This window comes from Apium graveolens, chromosome 4 (assembly GCF_009905375.1).
Source record: "Apium graveolens cultivar Ventura chromosome 4, ASM990537v1, whole genome shotgun sequence".
Classification (NCBI taxonomy): domain Eukaryota; kingdom Viridiplantae; phylum Streptophyta; class Magnoliopsida; order Apiales; family Apiaceae; genus Apium; species Apium graveolens.
The window spans coordinates 299404525-299423035 of record NC_133650.1 but is presented as its reverse complement, the minus strand read 5'-3'; the positions used below and the strand labels follow the sequence as shown (position 1 = coordinate 299423035).

The window sequence follows — 18511 nt, the reverse complement described above, 5'->3', positions numbered from 1 at the left end:
GTGTTGAGGAACCAGGCAATGGTGGTGGTCTAAATATTAAGCTTGATGACGATTTTGACGATTGTGGTGGTGCTTCAGGTGAGATTGTTGTGACTGGTGGAATTATTGGCGGTATTATTGGGGGTAAAATTGGTGGTAAAATTGGACGGGGTGGTCTATGAAAGATCGGTGGTAAAATTGGATGATGGGGTGGTCTATGAAAGATCGGTGGTAAAATTGGACGATGGGGTGGTCTATGAAAGATTGGTGGTAAAATAGGTCTTCGAGGGGGTAATATTGGTGGATTAGAGCAACTTTGGAGACACTGGAAATTTTCTAAACTACATTGTCCAATGCAGTATCGTATATTTATGGGGAAGGGGCCAGCACCGATGCGACAGCCAGTGACGCAGGATATCACCCTTAGGCGGCAGTTCAAGAAGCATGCCTGCAAATTGCCTACCTGTCCGCTGACTGCATGGCGTCCCACCACCGCAAGTAGCGTTGCAGTAACTAATAGAAGAACTCCGAACGGTGATTTGTGTGTGATGTTGGTCATAGTTTCAGACTTATGTTTGTCTAGCAGATACAGTACTCTGAGGACCTGATTTAGACAAATGCATGAAGAGTTGTATTTATAGCTAGTGAGCTCAGTTATGTCCTTGATTGAAGTTTCATCACTAAGGTGTGACAAATGGTGTCAGTAATCTACACGGCTGAGCTACTGAAAATATAGTTCGCATGCACCCTCACCGAGATTTAGGCTATGTGATCATTTTCTAACAAATCTCTCCTGCATTTTGTGCTTAAACACCGTTTGGCTCCTAACTGATTCAGCAACATCACAATGTACACCTCACCAGCAACGCATAATTCATGAGTCTAAACTCTAATGCTCGCAACAATTCAGAATCTGGCAGATGACAGCATAAATCACTAAACTTAAGAACATAAATAATTTTAACCTCTTTCAATCATTTAAAAAAACTCGTAGTTCTCTGCTCTGGGGGAGGTTAACCAACACACATATATATAAACTTTCTGATTTACTAGCTACATAAGTATACATCAGATTGGTAAACAAATTCCAGATAATTTCCCCGGGGATGTACGTTCTGGGGATATTGTGCTAACTTCCAGTACAAGTGATCATCAATACATAACAAAAATGAAATGACTAATATAACACATTCCACATAGATTTCCCGGGGATGTATGTGCTGATACAAGTGATCAATAACTAACACTAATGAAATGACTTCAAATGTAATTTCAATGAATGTCACAAATTTCAACTGCAGCTACACAGTCACAGACATGATTACATGAATAGATTAGATAGAATTATTTCAATCACAATCAAAAACAACATATTTGCAAGATGAACTGAATCAGAAATTGAATTGCTCCTAGATGGCGTAGAAGAGAAGCAGAGTAACCTTCTTTGTAGCTTTAAGTAGCATCTGTACCCAATTTTGCCTTTATCACAAGCTCCTCAGTTGTCATCCCAATAATGTCGTTAGCACGCTTGAGTGACACACAGTAAAATCTTCCAATGGTGTCCTGAACACAAGAGGATAATGCAAGAGTGAAAAGAGAGAAGGCGGGTGTGTCATGTACGTGAAATGTTGTAGTAACAAATTAGCATCACAGCCATCATATAAGTCTGTTTACATCAATACAGTTTCCAGCCAACAAATTTTCTGAACTGGTAATCTTACCCGAGAAACAATGCCCAACTTTTCCAGCTTTATGACAGCATCGTCTACATCAAAATCACAGCTCACACCAAACTCTTCTTTAATCAGTTCCTCACATCGGATGTCAAGATCCTTGACATGTTACATCCAAGTCATTTATTAGTTCTCACTAAATAATATAGGGTCATTAGCTATTAGTAAAAGCAGATTCATGAAAGAATAAAACTTGTGTACACCTCAAGGGTAGCTTTGCCTTGTTCCATTAGTATAAAGTAAGAGATGATGACTTCCTTCACCTGCAGATTAATGAGATTAGCAGGCTTATTCATGAAAATACATTTTAGTCATTTAAGTATGATAACACAATAAAAACTCTACGAATGTATCATAAAAGTCGAGACCTATACATAATTTCTGAGAAATGTTCCGGTATCTCTGCTACAGGACAGAATTAAACCATTCTAGATTTGTAACATATGTGCAAACACGATTATTGGCCTTTAAGCAGTTGCAAGTCTAGCACCACACTGAGTGGCAATCTGCGCAAGGACTTCACCACAAGCTTCTTTAGACCATTAATTTTCCCTCATACACCATCCCTCTCATATCTTGAAGTAAAGTAAAAGAATACACGACAGAAGGAGGAGACCAGAAAAAAACTCACTTCCTGCTGAACCACATCATCGCATAGGTGAAGAAGAGTGCCCTTTCCACTATCAAGCTGTTTGTCATACATAGATTTTGTTATCAGGTTCTGGTATGCAGCCATATTTGCCTGAAACCTACAGCCATAAAATGGGCAATTGGACATTGCAAGATTAATTAAAAAAAAAAACCTAAATGAAACTTAGGTTACTTTCAAGACAAAGGTAAAACTTCATGACTGCAAACTAAGCGGATACAGTCTTATTGTAGCATGTTAGTGTAGTATAAATGTATAATGCATGAAATTTAACTCCATCTTGATTCATAAGGTAGTGTACACACATTTCGCCACCTTATTGCAGTCTAATACTAAAGCACTAACATGTCTTAGTGCAACAACTGGACACGTACATAACAGATAAATGCTTAACTAATTAACTAGATCCATATAAACAAAAAGAAAGCTGCAAAGGATACTTACGTCAAGTATATCTTAGCGCAGTAACCGACCACAGTGGAGAGGATAGCAAAAATGACCCAAAGGTCAGCTTTAGGCATTTCCAAAGAACCTACTACAGCTACCTGAAATACAGACCCTATTGTAAGAACGTCTAGATATACAAGATAAAATATTCATGTAGTAAGCTCACAAGCATAAATGGATAACTCACCAGACCAACTATAGCAGAACCAAGGAATGAGACCCAGTCCATTGGAGTCAAACTTGGATTTTTCTTTTCTGGCTGTTAAAAGCAAAAATATGCAAAAAAAAACTATAATTCATACAGGAGCTCTGATGGGGAATATGATATACTTTTTGGGGGGGAAAGAGGCCTTCGAGTCAGGTTGTGCAAAGAAAACTGTAGCGGAAACAGATCATATGCCAAACTCACCAGGACAATCTCCATATCAGCCATTGGGATTTGTTTGAAGTGCTTCACAAATATTCCGCGTTCTGTTTTACTTTGGGTACTTGCTGGTCTACATGGTCATCAACTACTTAAATGTTAATATTTACCATCATGCATAACAATTAGTACAGTACTGGCTTTTCAAACATTGAAAACCACACAAATATTAAAAATAACCGTGGAATTATATATTAGAAACATTTATTCCTCTACCTGTAAACAACGATTATTTTATCAAACGTAGGTTCCTGGATTGTTATCTTGTTCGCCAGATTGCTTAAACTGAAGGACAATGAACCACCAAATTTGTTGATAATTAGATACTATAAAGAACTCAAAACATGCCATTTTAAAAAACAAAACCTTTCATTCAAAGTAAAAACCCTGGTTTAATGTTCATCAGATTTAGACCTAAACTTAAAGATGACTGCTTTTTAATATTAATAATTCTTTACTGAACATATATAATAGTACATAAGTGAAACTGCGTCAGACAGTCCTAGAAGTTTCAGACAAAGGGAAACTACATTGTTGCAACATCTTTCTGTTTTAAGTTCTTTTACATGGTGCAGAACATCAACTAGTAACTCAATACTTTAAAGAATATAACATATCCTAAAACATGTAACCATAGGCTATTATACCATGCAATCTATGAATGCATACCATATAACAAGAATATGCTACAGAAGCAGAAGCATCTAATATGCCAGTATCCTAGTAACCAAATACAGTACAGGTATGGTCAGATAGCAGTAAAGTGGAGATAAGGATATGAAAATTTCAAAACCTGATTTCCATATTTTCAAGGCAGATTCTTTCAACATAATCAGCTCGCTCTTCTTCAGTCTGCATGTCGTCGTCTTCTTTGGGGAGTTTCTTGCGACGGGGTTTCTTGTAACGTTTAGGAGACTTTCTCAATCTGTCTAGCCTGTACTTAATTAAAAAGAGCTTAGATGCAGATGAACACTTGTTGTGACAAATTAGTCCAGACATAAAAATACAAACTGCTGCTACGCCAACAAAAAACAACCTAGGATTCTTTGACAAGGACCAGAACTTCTGAAACGACTTACAATTTGTATGACATTAAGTTCCTGAGACAAACTACACTATGTACCTTGTTGCTCTCATGAACCATCCCCATATTCGTGCAATGATCATGTCCACTTTTTCCATATAAAAAAAATCAGTTGTCTTATCAATTCCATTGCCACGTCGAAAGATTATGTACTGCAGAGATATGCAAATTTAGTAAACTGAACCAATTTTAGGCCTGGCATTTTTTGAAGACAAATGTAACCCCTTACTCGAAGTATATATGCATTTAGATCAGCTAATACTTCAAGATAGGCATGTACATAACCATGTACAAGGATACCATATGAGAATCTTCGTTGTGTTAGAAGATGTTGTACTTGGTGAAAACATATTCGGTGAAGATATTAACATTTACAATAAGCAAAATTTAGGAGAAGCAAATGTAATTGTACTCAAAACAAAATAAATACACCTTATTCCAAATTTTTCAAAGATACAACTATAAAACTGACATTGCTAAAGCTACAATGAAGTAAACTCTTTGATATTGTTAAAGAAAACTTAGAAACTATATTATAAAGCTGATTTTTAAACTTTTGGTAAGAAGGGAAGATATAAGAAAAGGCATCTTGAAATATAATGTGCTTCATCCCGTGTGAATGATCTTCTGAATTTCATTGAAAATATGTCATTAAATTCTGGAGAGAGTTTGAGATTCTCACTGAATTTATTGGTTGCAACTTGCAAGTAACATTCAACTGTGATTTTTTGATCAACCAATATTAGTGATCACCAACAACTATACTACTCTAGGCTTGAAATGTCAAAGTTTGCAAATTGATGGATAGTAGATCTTCAAAATCAGTTAAAGATCGGTCACATACTAGCCAAAGATGTTTAGCTTCAAGAATGATGAATCTCAAATTTCCGTACTCCAGGACCAGTCTTTAAATGACCTAATCTTTGCCTATTATGGCCATATAATGGTAAGTAACCACTTCAAAATTAACAATGTAATTAACAGTTATTTACTGGAAAATAACTAACAGTAATATCCGGTTATAATCTGATACGTAGAAGCAATTACCCTTGATGTCATGGATTTTCACTCACCTTCATGATGACAAATGCATTAACACAACAAACATAAGTAAAATAACCCAAGTAAAGATAATACAAATTAATAATAGCTTTATATACATTCAGGTTTGTCCTGTAAATTACCTTATCAACAAAATCGGGAAGGTGTTCTTGTGGATGTTCTGCAAAGTACCTCGCAAAAATCTTCTTGTCCAGCTACATGTATCCCCACCACCAAACAGAAAAAAAGCAGAAAGATTTAATAATGCTGATGTTTCTACGATACTCATTGTAAGTAAATCCAAACGCCTAATCCAGACACATGAGTAAACTCTTGCTTAAATAAGTGATTTTTGATACTTTACAAACTCAACATGACATAGATGTATGTAAACTTTATATAATAACAACAAATGAAACTATCTGCACGGCTAACCAAAAACAACTAGAAGGGTTAAATGATAAAATTTAAATTTGTCAATTGTACTTCAGATTTTGAGGGTATTACAAACCTTTGACTCATCAACTGCTATTGGAAGATTAAGAAGATATTGTCCTGCATGTGCAATACTAATCTCTTCATCAGTAGTTATCTTGAAGTTGCTTTTATCCATGACCTTCACAACCGAAAAAAAATATTCAACACAAATAGTCTGAAACAGATTTTCATATTTCCAAGATCTTGTTATAAACAAATGAAGAATAATATGCGCTGTCTGAAATCTGTCTTCTTTATGTGGCAGAACATAGACTTGGAAAACGACAGTAAAGGCGATGAGATTATGGTAGAGAGTTGACGTAATCTATAAAGAGGAATTATAGGAATTAATATGCAGATAATGTGTACATTTAATCCTGCAAGGTTTCTATATCTTACCAGCAACCTCAGTTTATGTAACGGAACCCAAAAGCAAATCCTATCAATTATCTTAATGAATTCTATACATTCAAGATACCGATGTTTATATTAGAAAGGAGCTGCAGCAGATAAATACAGCAGCCTGAGACCAACCAAAAAGGCACGATGCACTCAAAACTATCATTTCGCTGCCCAAGATAGTTATGCCAGCACCAATTTGTGTTGGTGTGTCAACAAAAGTTACCTGAAACAAATAGCCCAGGAAGTTCTGTTCAAGAACCTCGATCTCTTCCTCAGATAGGCTCTGTTGCTCCAACTTCTGAGCTCTGTTGTCAGGATCAAAGAGAGAGTAGAGTTGCTGCAATCACAATATACACTGGAACTGATATTTGAACTAATAATTTCCACATGTTTAACTAAAAAAAAAACTAGTAGCAATAAACTAAGGCACACAAACAATATAAACAATCGAAATTAACAAAAACAGAGGAATTATACCATTAAATCCTCAAATTGCAGAAGGTACCATGCTCGAACTGTGTACTCGATTCTTTTGCAAAGCTTCAAAAACTCAGCCCTGTCAGCACCATGTTCTGCAGTAAACAACATTCCGAATTCCTTAAACTAATTAAGCCAATCTTTTATTATCATTAATTATTATTCATAATAAAATACACATAACACGCCTCAAGACCTAAAAAAATGCAGATCACAAAACAAGTAAGAATGTCAATTCCCAAATGCAAAGAATCAGAAAATAATTAAAAGAAATCAGAGTAAAACATTGCGAAAGAGAGAAAATGTACATACTAATGAGATTGGCCAAGGTCATAATAAGCCGGGGCTTAAGTACCGGAATTACAGATTCCCTCTCCAACCTAATCACCTCTTTCTTCTCCTCCTCGACATTATCCTCCATATTCGATTTCATTTCTAATCAGATGCCTCTGTCACAACAAAACCTATCTCGTAACATATATATATCTTTCAATGTGCATGTAAAACTATGTAGTATTATTCCAAATGTAAGAATGAAGCTTTGTTTGGGCACACAATGCTATAACTTGTTACATAAAATGCATCTTACGAAAATGAAACATACACGCCAACGTGGCTGTTTCTTGTTTAATGTCTTGCTTATTCATTAATCACCTTCCTTCATTATCTCCATGATATTATAGTTCCTGTAACATTTTAGGTGTTACATCATAACAAGTGCATTAATGCATACAATTTTACCTTCATTTGATCAATAATATAACCGTGTATTACACGTGGACAAGTTTTGAAAGACACTGAGAAACTTGGGCTTGTTTGTTGGTTCAAAATACATAATATCGTAATTATAATTTGAGATGGATAGCAGACTAAAATTATCCGATATCTAAAATTATCCTGAACCGAAATTGATCCGTTGTTCGATCTAATTATTAATATTAATATCATCTTCAATCCACATGTTAGTTATATAGAATAGGCCACTCCAACCATCAACTCCTCTAGGTATAGTTGATTTTTTATTTGTTCTCGGTTTTCTTATTTCCCTTATTAAAAATTGATTATATTCCTATTTAGTTATCCTTGATAATTAGAAATAATAAAAGTTTTAATATTGTTTAGATATAAGTGTTTTGAGTAAACAATAAGTTCTAGTGTCAGATAATTTTATAAATAATACGATTTTTAATAATTTGGTTATAACAACTTTATCTATGACTATAATACATATACTTGCTCCAAATATTTTAAACTTTATTTATGAAAATAAGGGGGAAAATAAGTGTGGAAAAAGGAGAAATGTTCATTTTATTAAAAAAAATAGAATTATGCACAAAAATAAGAAATGTGATAAACCTAAATTTTTGTAAATAATTATTTTAATTTAAATAAAATACTAATTACACAAATATTTGATATCGCAAAAAATTATTAGTCGGTGACACATCATCACTGAATTTTTGGATCCGCCACTGATGGTACTATTGAGACCGTAGACTATAGTGATTTGCGCAAGAGATGCACCCGAAATAGTTTTGCAAGGCATTTGTATTTAAAAACAACAAGTCTTGAAGCGCAATGAGAAAAGTTAAATGGTAAGGGTTTATCTCTTATCATCTTGGGTCTTATCATCTTAGATACGATTCTTGCTCACGATTTCGTAGAACATGAACTTATTTTGTAAAGTATATAAGCCTACTTATTCAAAAAAAAAATGTCAGGGGTTGGTTCATATTGTATTCATTTCATCTCGATTTTGATTCGATTTATTTGCTCAGGAGGGGTGTCTGTTCAGTTTAGTTTGAAGTTAGTTTGTCTGCTTTGATCACCTACATATAACTCAAAGATGTTGCAGAAGTGAAGTGAGAGGCCAAATGACAGAACAAAATCAACTTTTGTGTTCTTCAAGATATGAAGCTACAAAACCAAACTAGCCAAGATGTTGACGCATAACCATGCAGCAGCAATTGACGTCTGTAATCTATGGTAATCTGTCAAAAGTTTTAAAAAATAAACCCAACAAAAGTAAATGTGTCTAACTATTGAACCAAAATCCTCATAGAACCTAAATATAAACATGTCAGCAGAATTTCTCTTTTGTATCTATGTACATAGTCCTACCTCTCCGGTTTAAGAGCGCTTTCACATAAAGCCCTTCCTACATTTTTTTGAAAGATTGAATGGATCTTATGCATCCATTCTCATCCCATTTACCATATACTAGCAAACTATTTATTCGACCAAATTTATTGATTCCAGTACCTCAAGTATGGCTTTCCTAGTGAATCATGTAAAGCAGTATTTTGATGTGGCAGGCCGGTCCATCCGGTATTGGCCTTTAGGCCATTGATATTTTCATGCCCATTCAAGTAGATATGTTGATTAACCATGCCTGGTATTAGATTGCTAGTTGCAGGAATAACCCCACCACTGTGGTTTACAGATTGAGTGAATCGTTCTTGAGGGGGAAATGAAGTACGAAGACCAGTGCTAGGATTCATATTATTACATTGAGATAGAACACTGAAGAGGCTCTGATCTGCAATACTTCCATTACCAAAGTTCTGGTTCTGGCAAAGATTGGCTTCTAGACCAGACCAACTACCACAGTCATTATTATCAACAGATACCCAATTCTGGCTCAACAATTCTCCACCATTAGGATGAGACTGGGACAGTCCTGGATGCTGTACGCTGTTGGCACCCCAACTCTGCATGTTGAGGGTCGGTGAGGCAAGAGGGCTCGAGAAGTGATCATTACTCGGAAGTGCATGCCTAAGGCCATTTAAATACATGCTCTCCTGTATGCTCTCATGTATGAAAGGATCCATTAATCTATTCCGCCCGAGATCAAGCGCCATTGATGGATGCAGCTGCTCCGTGAAATTTCCAACCAGTTGACTATTATCAATCATCATATTTGCCACAGGCTGAACATCTAACATCCTAGGTTTCTGCTCATGAAGATACTGTACAGTGCCTAGACCTTTGGAGAATAATTCAAATTGCTGATTTTGCACTTGATTAGGGTAAGAACTGGAGAAAATATCATTTGATTGTCTACCTGACAACTCTTTCCCAAGGTTTACTTCATGCATGTCAGATTTCAAATTTAACAATTGTGTTGGATGCTCTTTTAAAATTTGTGAATGCCCATTTGATAGTTCGTTGGCAGAAGCGTAATCATGACTCACATGAGTAGAGTTATAGTAAGCATTCGACATGCTAACTGCTGGCCAAACATCACAAGCAACGGAGAGAGGAGTTTCCTGACTACAAGGAACAGCCATTGGTCTTACATTTTCTGTGAACTTTGATACGTTGGGAAGTAGATCACCTGGTTCGGGCATTATAGGAATATCATCTGAAACGAAGTCCATTGGGTTGAAGACATGATTGCCCCCAGGTAATGGATTATGCTGCAGCTGATGATTCTGTGTCGGTGTAGAAACATATCCAGTTTCATCATCCATGGCAGGTCCATTAATTACCGCTGCAATATCAGTGTGCTGCTGAATCATGCAAGCCGGATTTCTGTGCTCTCCGACCTGACCACAATAAGAAAGAACCAAAGAACATCACATCCCATTAGTAACTATACAACAGTTAAGGAGTCAGGTCTACTTCTCCGAGCTTCTTCTCAAGTATATTGACTTTGTAAAAGACAATTGGCATAGACCAGGGAATATACATAACATCCTTCTTTGATTCTTCTGTGTTATTTCTAAACCAGCCTAACTCACCCCCACCCCCGGGATAACATAAACTACTAATGATGACTTTCAAATGATTAAGTTATGTTGCTCACTTAACATTAAACAAATATGCAAAGGAAATAACTAATCAATAAAGAAAAGGCAGTGTAAAAAGGAACATTTAATTTTATTTAAAAAAATAAAATAAATTACAAACCTCCAAACATAAGGATGATTCATGATTTGTTGCAGCATTATCCATATTCTCCTCAAGAAAGCTATTAGATATCTCACTGTCCTCATCCTGACCAGAATGGTACAAATGAGTTGACTTACTAGTCTACATAATATAGTGAAGATTTATATGTCAGGCAACAAAGTTTAGTGTATCGAGCTGATATAATTGCGAGTACTCTGGCCACCTAATAAGTCAGACTAGTACTGCTGTACATGGAGTATTAGACACAATAAACCTACCTCATTATCATGATTCAAAAAAGAAAAGCAACAAACCTCTGTTGATGTTGACGGTTCGGGATCTGAATCTTCACCAACGGGATCACTTAAGTAACAAGAAGTCTTCTTTTCCTCATTCTGATAAAAAAAAATTTAATAAAAATGTCAATAAGATACAGAAAAAGCAGACAATCAAGAAAGCCAAAAAAAATACAGGCTGTTAATCATTTATTCAAAGAGTTGATTTCAAACTAAGAAAAAAAGGGGTCAGATTTAGGGCTGGATATTTTACCTCTTTCAAATAGTTTAGTTTTGCAACCATTTCTCGCCCTAAAGCATGTATCACTTGCTGCTTTTTTATCTGCCTGCTTCTCAAGTTTGTGTGAGCAGCAGCAATGTCTACGTTTGCCAATTTCGACCTGTACAAACATATAAAACCATCAAGCCTTTATGAAACAAAGTGATCAAAAGAGATAACCTCTGAAAAAATCCTAACCAGTGCACATGCAACTTCTGCCGCTCTTCTTCCTCAAACTCTCCGTATGGTTGTATATAATAAGTATGAAGGTCACCTAAAACATGATTAAGTGACTTGGACTGAATGCTATTGCTAAAATGCTTCATACTATTCTTAACACGTCGATGCTGCTCCTTGCTTACCTGAAATAAAAAGACAATGAGAATAGATCAGATTTGTCTACAGCAAAAAAAAAAAAAATGAAACTATCAATCATCTCATTAAGTAATAGTTTAGGTGGGTTCCTGTCAGAGTTGGCTAACCATATATGAATGCCAACTAAAAGTAGAAAGGAAGATAAACTAAAAGGGAAACTTGCTAGAATATATTTGGTACTTATAAAGTTTTAATAAATCCTAGTTTCCTATTCACACCATTAGGATACATAAGCTATTAAGCTGAGACCATCATGAATTCAACTGTATCTCTTTCACATCAATGTTGCCTAACATTATTTCTGATAAAGAACACGTTTTACTCTCTTGACCTTGCATCAAATTTTTTCTGCAGGTGGTTAAAATAACTGGACAGATATGAAAAGTATTTAAAGTACTGTTTTTTAAAATATAAAGTTTAAGGAATATAAGACGAATAACCTTGATATAAGACATATATTTGGCACCATCACCACACTGGTGATTAGCATTCTGTAATTTTCCCCCTATTCTGGGTCTTGGTACTACTTTGACGCCATCAGATGCATTATCATATGTATCCTCCATAAAACCATTTCTGCAGATGCTATCACCAAAGAAAAGCAAATAAACTCCTGAAGGTACCACCGGTAAAACAAAAATAAAGTACACATATACTCTGTTCATCCAAGAGTACGACCAACTTGACATTTAAAAAGTATATCTCCCTCGGGCTCAATCAAATAATTAAAAGTCACTTACATTTAGTTTCATTTGTTAATATCAACTATTCACAATATAGAAAAGCAAAATGTGTTATTAATAAATCTGAATGGAGTAATGTTAAACATGCATGTAGAATTGAGTTTTCTTGAGTCAATATGGGTCGTGTTTTCTAAAACCGGGGACTGTTTAACATGTACCAATCCATTTAACAGGCACTTCTGCGTAAAACATAATATAAGGAAAAAAATTACAGGAAAGAACACGACTAACTTCTTATTATTCTATGTAGAAAATAAAATTTACAAGAATTGACTATACTTCATAATATGTAGAAATTATTTTTTGCAAAATGAAGAGAATTTGCTTAGAGTTCCATCATAATAATTGATAAGTTTGGCTCTATTATACACCAACCCAGAAGATGGATTGAAACAAAATAATAGCACTATTGCAGATATACCAACGAGCAACCATAAAGCTCAAGAGGAAGAATCTAATTACCTCCTTTGGGAATTCTCATGCAGTGATTTAAAATTCAATTCATCACTACTACATGTTTTATCATTAGCAGCAGATGAACATGATTCAGATGTGAGGTTATCATCCAAATCATGAAATGTTGATTTATTTGCATGAGCAACCAAATTTTGTTCAGCGTGTTTCCCCAACCTGCCCAAAATTTTAAATTAGTTTAATATTCCCTAGGCTATAAAAACCAGAGCGACAAAATAAACATAGAACTCTTTAAACCACCTAACCCTGAACTCCTTAAACTACTTCACGTCACATGGCAAATATTATAATCAACTAATTCTAGCCTAGGCTATACACCATAATTTATTAGTCTATTATTTTACCCTAATTACATGGTTATGTGCACATCCTTTAATAACATAAATTATATAACATATCCTTCTTTAGCAAATAGACTTCATCCACCTCCATAAATTATGCTCAATATCATTTTGTGACCATCTTTCTTTCAGAATTTGTAGATCCCTGATCATGCTGTAACAAAACAGAAAACATAGTTAAAAACTTTGTAAATTATGAATTAGTCAGAACACAATGTCGGGCAATAGCAAAGAGGTGGAGCTTTAGTTTACATACTCATAGTGGTAGCTTTGTAGCTCTGAATAGTAGGCTTTCTTACTAGCTTTTAAAAAACGTTCCTTGTTAAGAACAACATCAGGATGAAGATAACCTGAACAAAGAGAAGCACCCCTGCAAATTTAAAAATGCAAAGGAAGCAGCTTAAAATCCAAAAAAGAACCAAAAGACGCTCAGTAGCAAAGCCTATCTCTAGATAAAGTTCATAGTTTATAAAGTTCCAAGCATGTTAGTATTTTACACAATTATGAGGCCAAACAAATTGTTAAATCAATAAAATCCCTAAAAAACACTTCTTAATCTTTGCTTTACCAGCCTTATTACGACATCATCCGTGACTCAAAATTTAATGTAAACTCTAAACACATCAAAATATAATCATAAAATGCAATTTCAGTTGAATCTAGCATGCTGAATATCAATAAAACTATCATGTTTCAAAAGCACAGCAATAACTTGTCGCATCACAAATTTATAATTTTGCATATTGACATACTTCCATTCTCCAAGTTGTATTTCAATATAAGATTAATTAGTTTCTTCAATAAATTGATTTAATATGCTTGTTTAATCGTGTAAATATGATCAATTGAATATGAGAAGTTACATAAATATTATCAATGTGTGTCCTGTTACATGCTTTAGGTGCATGCACGTGCACACTAAAATTTTCATGTGTTACTAATAATGCAGCTACTTATATAGAACTCCGGAAAGAATGATAATCTCCAAAGGTGCTATCTGTATGTAATAATAATATTGATAAGCATTAAGATATTCCAAATTGAACATGTCCAAGCTGATAGCTAAAAGAGTATTGAATAACAAGCCTAGCAATATATGAGAGTTAATTAATCAGTAGTGAAAATTGCCTATTCTTAAAAATATAGTAGATGCCAGCAGTTCATAACTAATAACAAAAAAATGCATCAAGCAAACTGAAGTTATTAACAACAACCATTATGCAATGTCAGCAAGTCAACTTTTTGTGTCTCCTGACAAAGATGTGCATATCAATATCAATGAGGTCCTACACTGATTATAGATACTTGCCATTTTAAATATGGATTTCCAAAGTGAAAGTTATCCCCCTCAAGCAAGTCTTGAACAATCTCTTGAGCATCGTGTCCTTTTGGAAGAAACTGAGCGAGCAATTCTCTCTCTTTATCAGATAGATGAGTTTGCCAAACCTATTTATGAAAATCCCAACTTAAGTATAAAAAATTAAGAGACAATATTTGGTTGCTATATCACCCGGATTTGGCTGGAAGTGTCCAATTTGGATACCTGTCCAACTATAGGGCTTAAGAATATTAAAAACTTTACATGTTCTTGGCCCAAAGTTCTTGGCCCAAAATGAAGAGTCAAGTTCCTCACCCTGTCCGACTGCCGAGTGTCCAACATGGGTACTCGAGGCAAAATAAAGAATACGGGTAAAATAGGGTGCTTCTATAATTAAATATAATGGACACAAAATGAGGTAATGCTTACCTCATAGGAAAGCACCTCCGTCAAATTTTCTATTTCAAAAGTTTCCTGAGGAATATTGACTACGTCAGCCAAGATACTGTGGCAACTAGGAAGTGCATCAACGAAAGGTGACAAATCTCTCTGTGCAATGCCGACCTGCTCCTTCTTAGCCACAACATTCTTCCCCTTGTCATCCCACTCAAGAATAATATTTGTCTTGAGGCTTGATACCACTTTTTTCCGTTTCAAGTTATTTTGCTCCTGATGGGTGTAACCAACACCATTCGCAGAATTTAAACGTTTCTTCTGCTGACCAGCAGCCATTTCCAAATATCGAACCAAATTACAAGCAGCACTCTAAAAAATGAAAAATTAAATAATAAAAATAAGATGCATTCTTCTATATTAATCAACAAATTATTTTTCTGCATATGAACACCATAAAATTTACATCTATAAAGCTTACAATAAGCAAACTGGAGCGCTTGAAAAAAATATTAGCAAAATTACAACCGGAAAGTTGCGACATAAAAGGAGTAACTAATGTATAACAAAGACTAGTGTAAATTTCTCACAACTCCCATATATACTATCATAACATGTAGTTTTCTTCTACAATCGTCAATTCACCTCTTCAAGGTGTACGGTGGGAATTGCAGAAAATTAAAGACTCCGGGACAGAATCCTTCAAGTTTCAACGACAGACAGAATCCTTCAAGTTTCAACGACTGGTGATGCAGAGTTTAGGTACTTATTAAAATCAAACTATGCGTCCTATTTAACGTCCTAGGAGGCATAGTGCATTTATTCAAATCAAACTAAAGAGCCCTAATTTAAACCTGTTCCGAAAGAAGAACAAATTTAACATCCTAGGAGGCATAGTGCATTTATTTAAATCAAACTAATAGTCCTATTAACGTTCTAGGAAGGCGTTCCGAAACAATGTTGGAGCTAGTTGAGCATATACCAATTCAATATGTTATATTGTCAGAATACACAAAATAATCGAAACTACTCCCATCCCAACCAGCTTATTTCATCCCACAACAACTTTGGCACATGATAACACGAGACAGATTATATAGATTATATTAACACAATCAGGCAACAATTGGAGTCTATTTCCCAATTTAAAACAATTACAACAAATTACAAATGGTTAATTTTATTATAATTATTTAAAAATGTGGGGTGCCAAGATTGTAATAGAGAGAATTTAAAAAAAGAAAGAGATAACATCTGAATTAAAAGATATACCTGTGATAAGCAATGCCTGGGGGTAAAAAGCGGCCGGAAACATTAGATATATATTGGATTGGAGAGATTATTAATACATATAAATTAGGTTACGAGAAGAATTGAGGAAAAACAGGGAGAGAGATTTGAGAGAGAGAGATAAAGAGATAGAAGGCGTTTTGGAATTGGAATTATCCTGAATGAATTTTATTGTTTAGAGAAGCGGAAGAGGTGCTAGTAGTACTGGTCGGGTACACAAAACAGACCTATGTTTTTGGGTTTATTTTAAGAGTTTTTAGCCTCGTGGGTTTGTTTGTCGTCTGTGTTCGCATCGTATTTTAACTAGAGCTAGCTTTATTTATACCCATCACAGGATAATTTATAAATACGTAATTTTATAATAATTTTATCATTTTTAATTTTCTTTTGAAAAATGCTACATTTGTTAATTTAATCTTATAATTTGATTTTATTCAGTTCTAATGTTAATATAGTTTTAAACATGTCAATGTCAAATAATATATAATATTTTTCAAGTTTTTTACATTTGTTAATTTATTTACAACAATATTTTTGTAAAATATTAATTTCAGTAAATCTAGATATCTACTTTTTGTATAATTTTACATTATATTTGTTATTTTTTTTTAATTTTTTAGCATAAATATTGAAAATATATGTGTAAGTGAAATTTGTAACTAAAAATTTAAAATCACCTTAAAAAAAATTGATAACATATCTATGTGATGATTATTATTTTACCAAAAAATATTGTATTAAAATTTATTTTTACATATTTGTTATTAGTATTTTCTTGTATTTATATATTTTTTAAATTATATTGTATAGAATACATTTTTAAACATGTCAAGTCAAGTAATATATAATATTTTTTCAAGTTTTTTATATTTGTTTTGCAGTGGTTATGTTATGGTTATTATGTTTTATGTATAAACATGTTACATTTTTTCGTTTTCGAGTTAATTTGATTCTTTACATCTTAGTATTTTTTTTCTGAAATTTATATTTATTTATGCATTATATATTTTTATTTCTATTAATATTTTGATATATTATAATAGTTTAACTTTAATTAATTTTTCTTTATTGTCAATACTTACACATTATAATTATATTAGAAACAATTAGAGTTTATTGTAAAAATTAGTAGGGCTGGTTGAGTTTAATATAATTTTAATTGTTAGTCATGACAACCAAAATACACAATCCTGACATATTAACTCCGTTACACCAATTATATATAATATAGGACTAGCTTCATCCTCGTGTAATGGAAAACTTTATTCATATTGTTTAAAAATTTTAATAGTAGAATAACTTTTTATAAAAATTTATTTGTAAAAATTTTGAAATTATATTTATACATAGTTTTTTAATATAACCTTTTGTTTTTTATATTGTTATATACATGTTTTTAATGAAATTTCCTATTTTTTTAAATTTAAAATTTTCAAATTAAATATATAGACACACATTATTTCAGCCACTCTGAATGTATTATATTATATGTAAATATTTTTCAATTTCTTGCAAAAATTGTTAAATAATATTTTAAATTTCATTCACATTTTTTCTAAATTATCTCCGAATTAATAATATTTTTAATTTTTTTAATACAATTATAAAGAATAATTGCTAGTTATACTTTTGAAAGTATAATTAGAAATGTATTTGAATCTCATTTATTTTTGCAAATTGATTCTCAAATTAAAAATATTTTTGAACTATATTTGATACAATTAAGAACAATAATAACTAAACATACATTTAAAAAAACTTAAAATTATTGTTACTTATTCCTAAATTATTTAATTATGCAGAAATGTATTGAATATTAACATATATATTTGTACCTTTATTTTAGGTTTATTAACATATGTATCATAAGCTACTTCCCAACTTTGTTTTTTTTTTTCAAAGTAAATTACTAATTTAAAAAATTTTCGTATGTGTGTATTTTTATTATAATTAATATTTTTAAATTTGAAAAAATTATGATATTGATATTTGAAAAAATAACATTAACCTTCATTAATTAATTTAGTCGTCTCTACAAAATTTTATGTTTTTTTTAGTTTTAAAATTAGTAATATTTTTTTTCACTCGGTAACTTTACTATACTATTTAAAACTAATTTTTGATTTCAGAGTAAACTTGCAAAAAAATATTTACAAATCTCGTTCAATTCATGTAGGGTGTAAAAATTAATAATGTTTTCAATTCTAATTTAATATTACTTTAAAATATATTTACTTCAAATATTTATGAAATGACTGTAAATCCCTTAGTTTTGATGATCAACACAGCAAGTTGTCATACTGTTATTTAAGCTTGTTTGCAAGTAATTGCAATTGTTTGCAGGTAATCTAAGCATAATGACTGTGTCATTTAAGTATCTTGACAGCAAGCTATCATAAGACAGTGATCTATTTC

At 33.0% G+C, this 18511-nt stretch overlaps 2 protein-coding genes across 7 annotated transcripts; both read right to left on the bottom strand.

The window, feature by feature from the left end:
* Positions 1 to 1229: 1229 nt before the first annotated feature.
* Positions 1230 to 7212, bottom strand: LOC141717248 (uncharacterized). The gene is made up of 15 exons (XM_074519340.1): positions 7026 to 7212; positions 6714 to 6808; positions 6460 to 6573; positions 5869 to 5973; positions 5501 to 5572; positions 4356 to 4468; positions 4026 to 4166; positions 3449 to 3517; positions 3218 to 3305; positions 2996 to 3067; positions 2806 to 2906; positions 2344 to 2461; positions 1916 to 1975; positions 1701 to 1811; positions 1230 to 1542 (listed from the first exon to the last, which is right to left on the bottom strand). The coding sequence occupies exons 1-15, from the start codon at positions 7144 to 7146 to the stop codon at positions 1432 to 1434; spliced, it is 1491 nt and encodes a 496-aa protein (XP_074375441.1). The 5' UTR covers positions 7147 to 7212; the 3' UTR covers positions 1230 to 1431.
* A 1378-nt stretch (positions 7213 to 8590) lies between these two features.
* On the bottom strand, positions 8591 to 16356 carry LOC141721352 (uncharacterized). 6 transcript variants are annotated; one of them, XM_074524266.1, is made up of 12 exons: positions 16079 to 16356; positions 14843 to 15178; positions 14405 to 14541; positions 13352 to 13465; positions 13181 to 13249; positions 12743 to 12910; positions 11978 to 12113; positions 11361 to 11524; positions 11157 to 11283; positions 10922 to 11002; positions 10626 to 10712; positions 8591 to 10261 (listed from the first exon to the last, which is right to left on the bottom strand). In XM_074524266.1, exons 2-12 carry the CDS (start codon positions 15143 to 15145, stop codon positions 8960 to 8962), a joined length of 2688 nt encoding a protein of 895 aa, XP_074380367.1. In that variant the 5' UTR covers positions 15146 to 15178; positions 16079 to 16356; the 3' UTR covers positions 8591 to 8959. The 6 variants fall into 6 exon arrangements, with proteins under 6 accessions (XP_074380367.1, XP_074380366.1, XP_074380368.1 ...); XM_074524265.1 differs by having other exon boundaries at positions 11978 to 12122; positions 16079 to 16355; XM_074524267.1 differs by lacking the exon at positions 12743 to 12910 and having other exon boundaries at positions 11978 to 12122; positions 16079 to 16355.
* Between the last annotated feature and the right edge of the window lie 2155 nt (positions 16357 to 18511).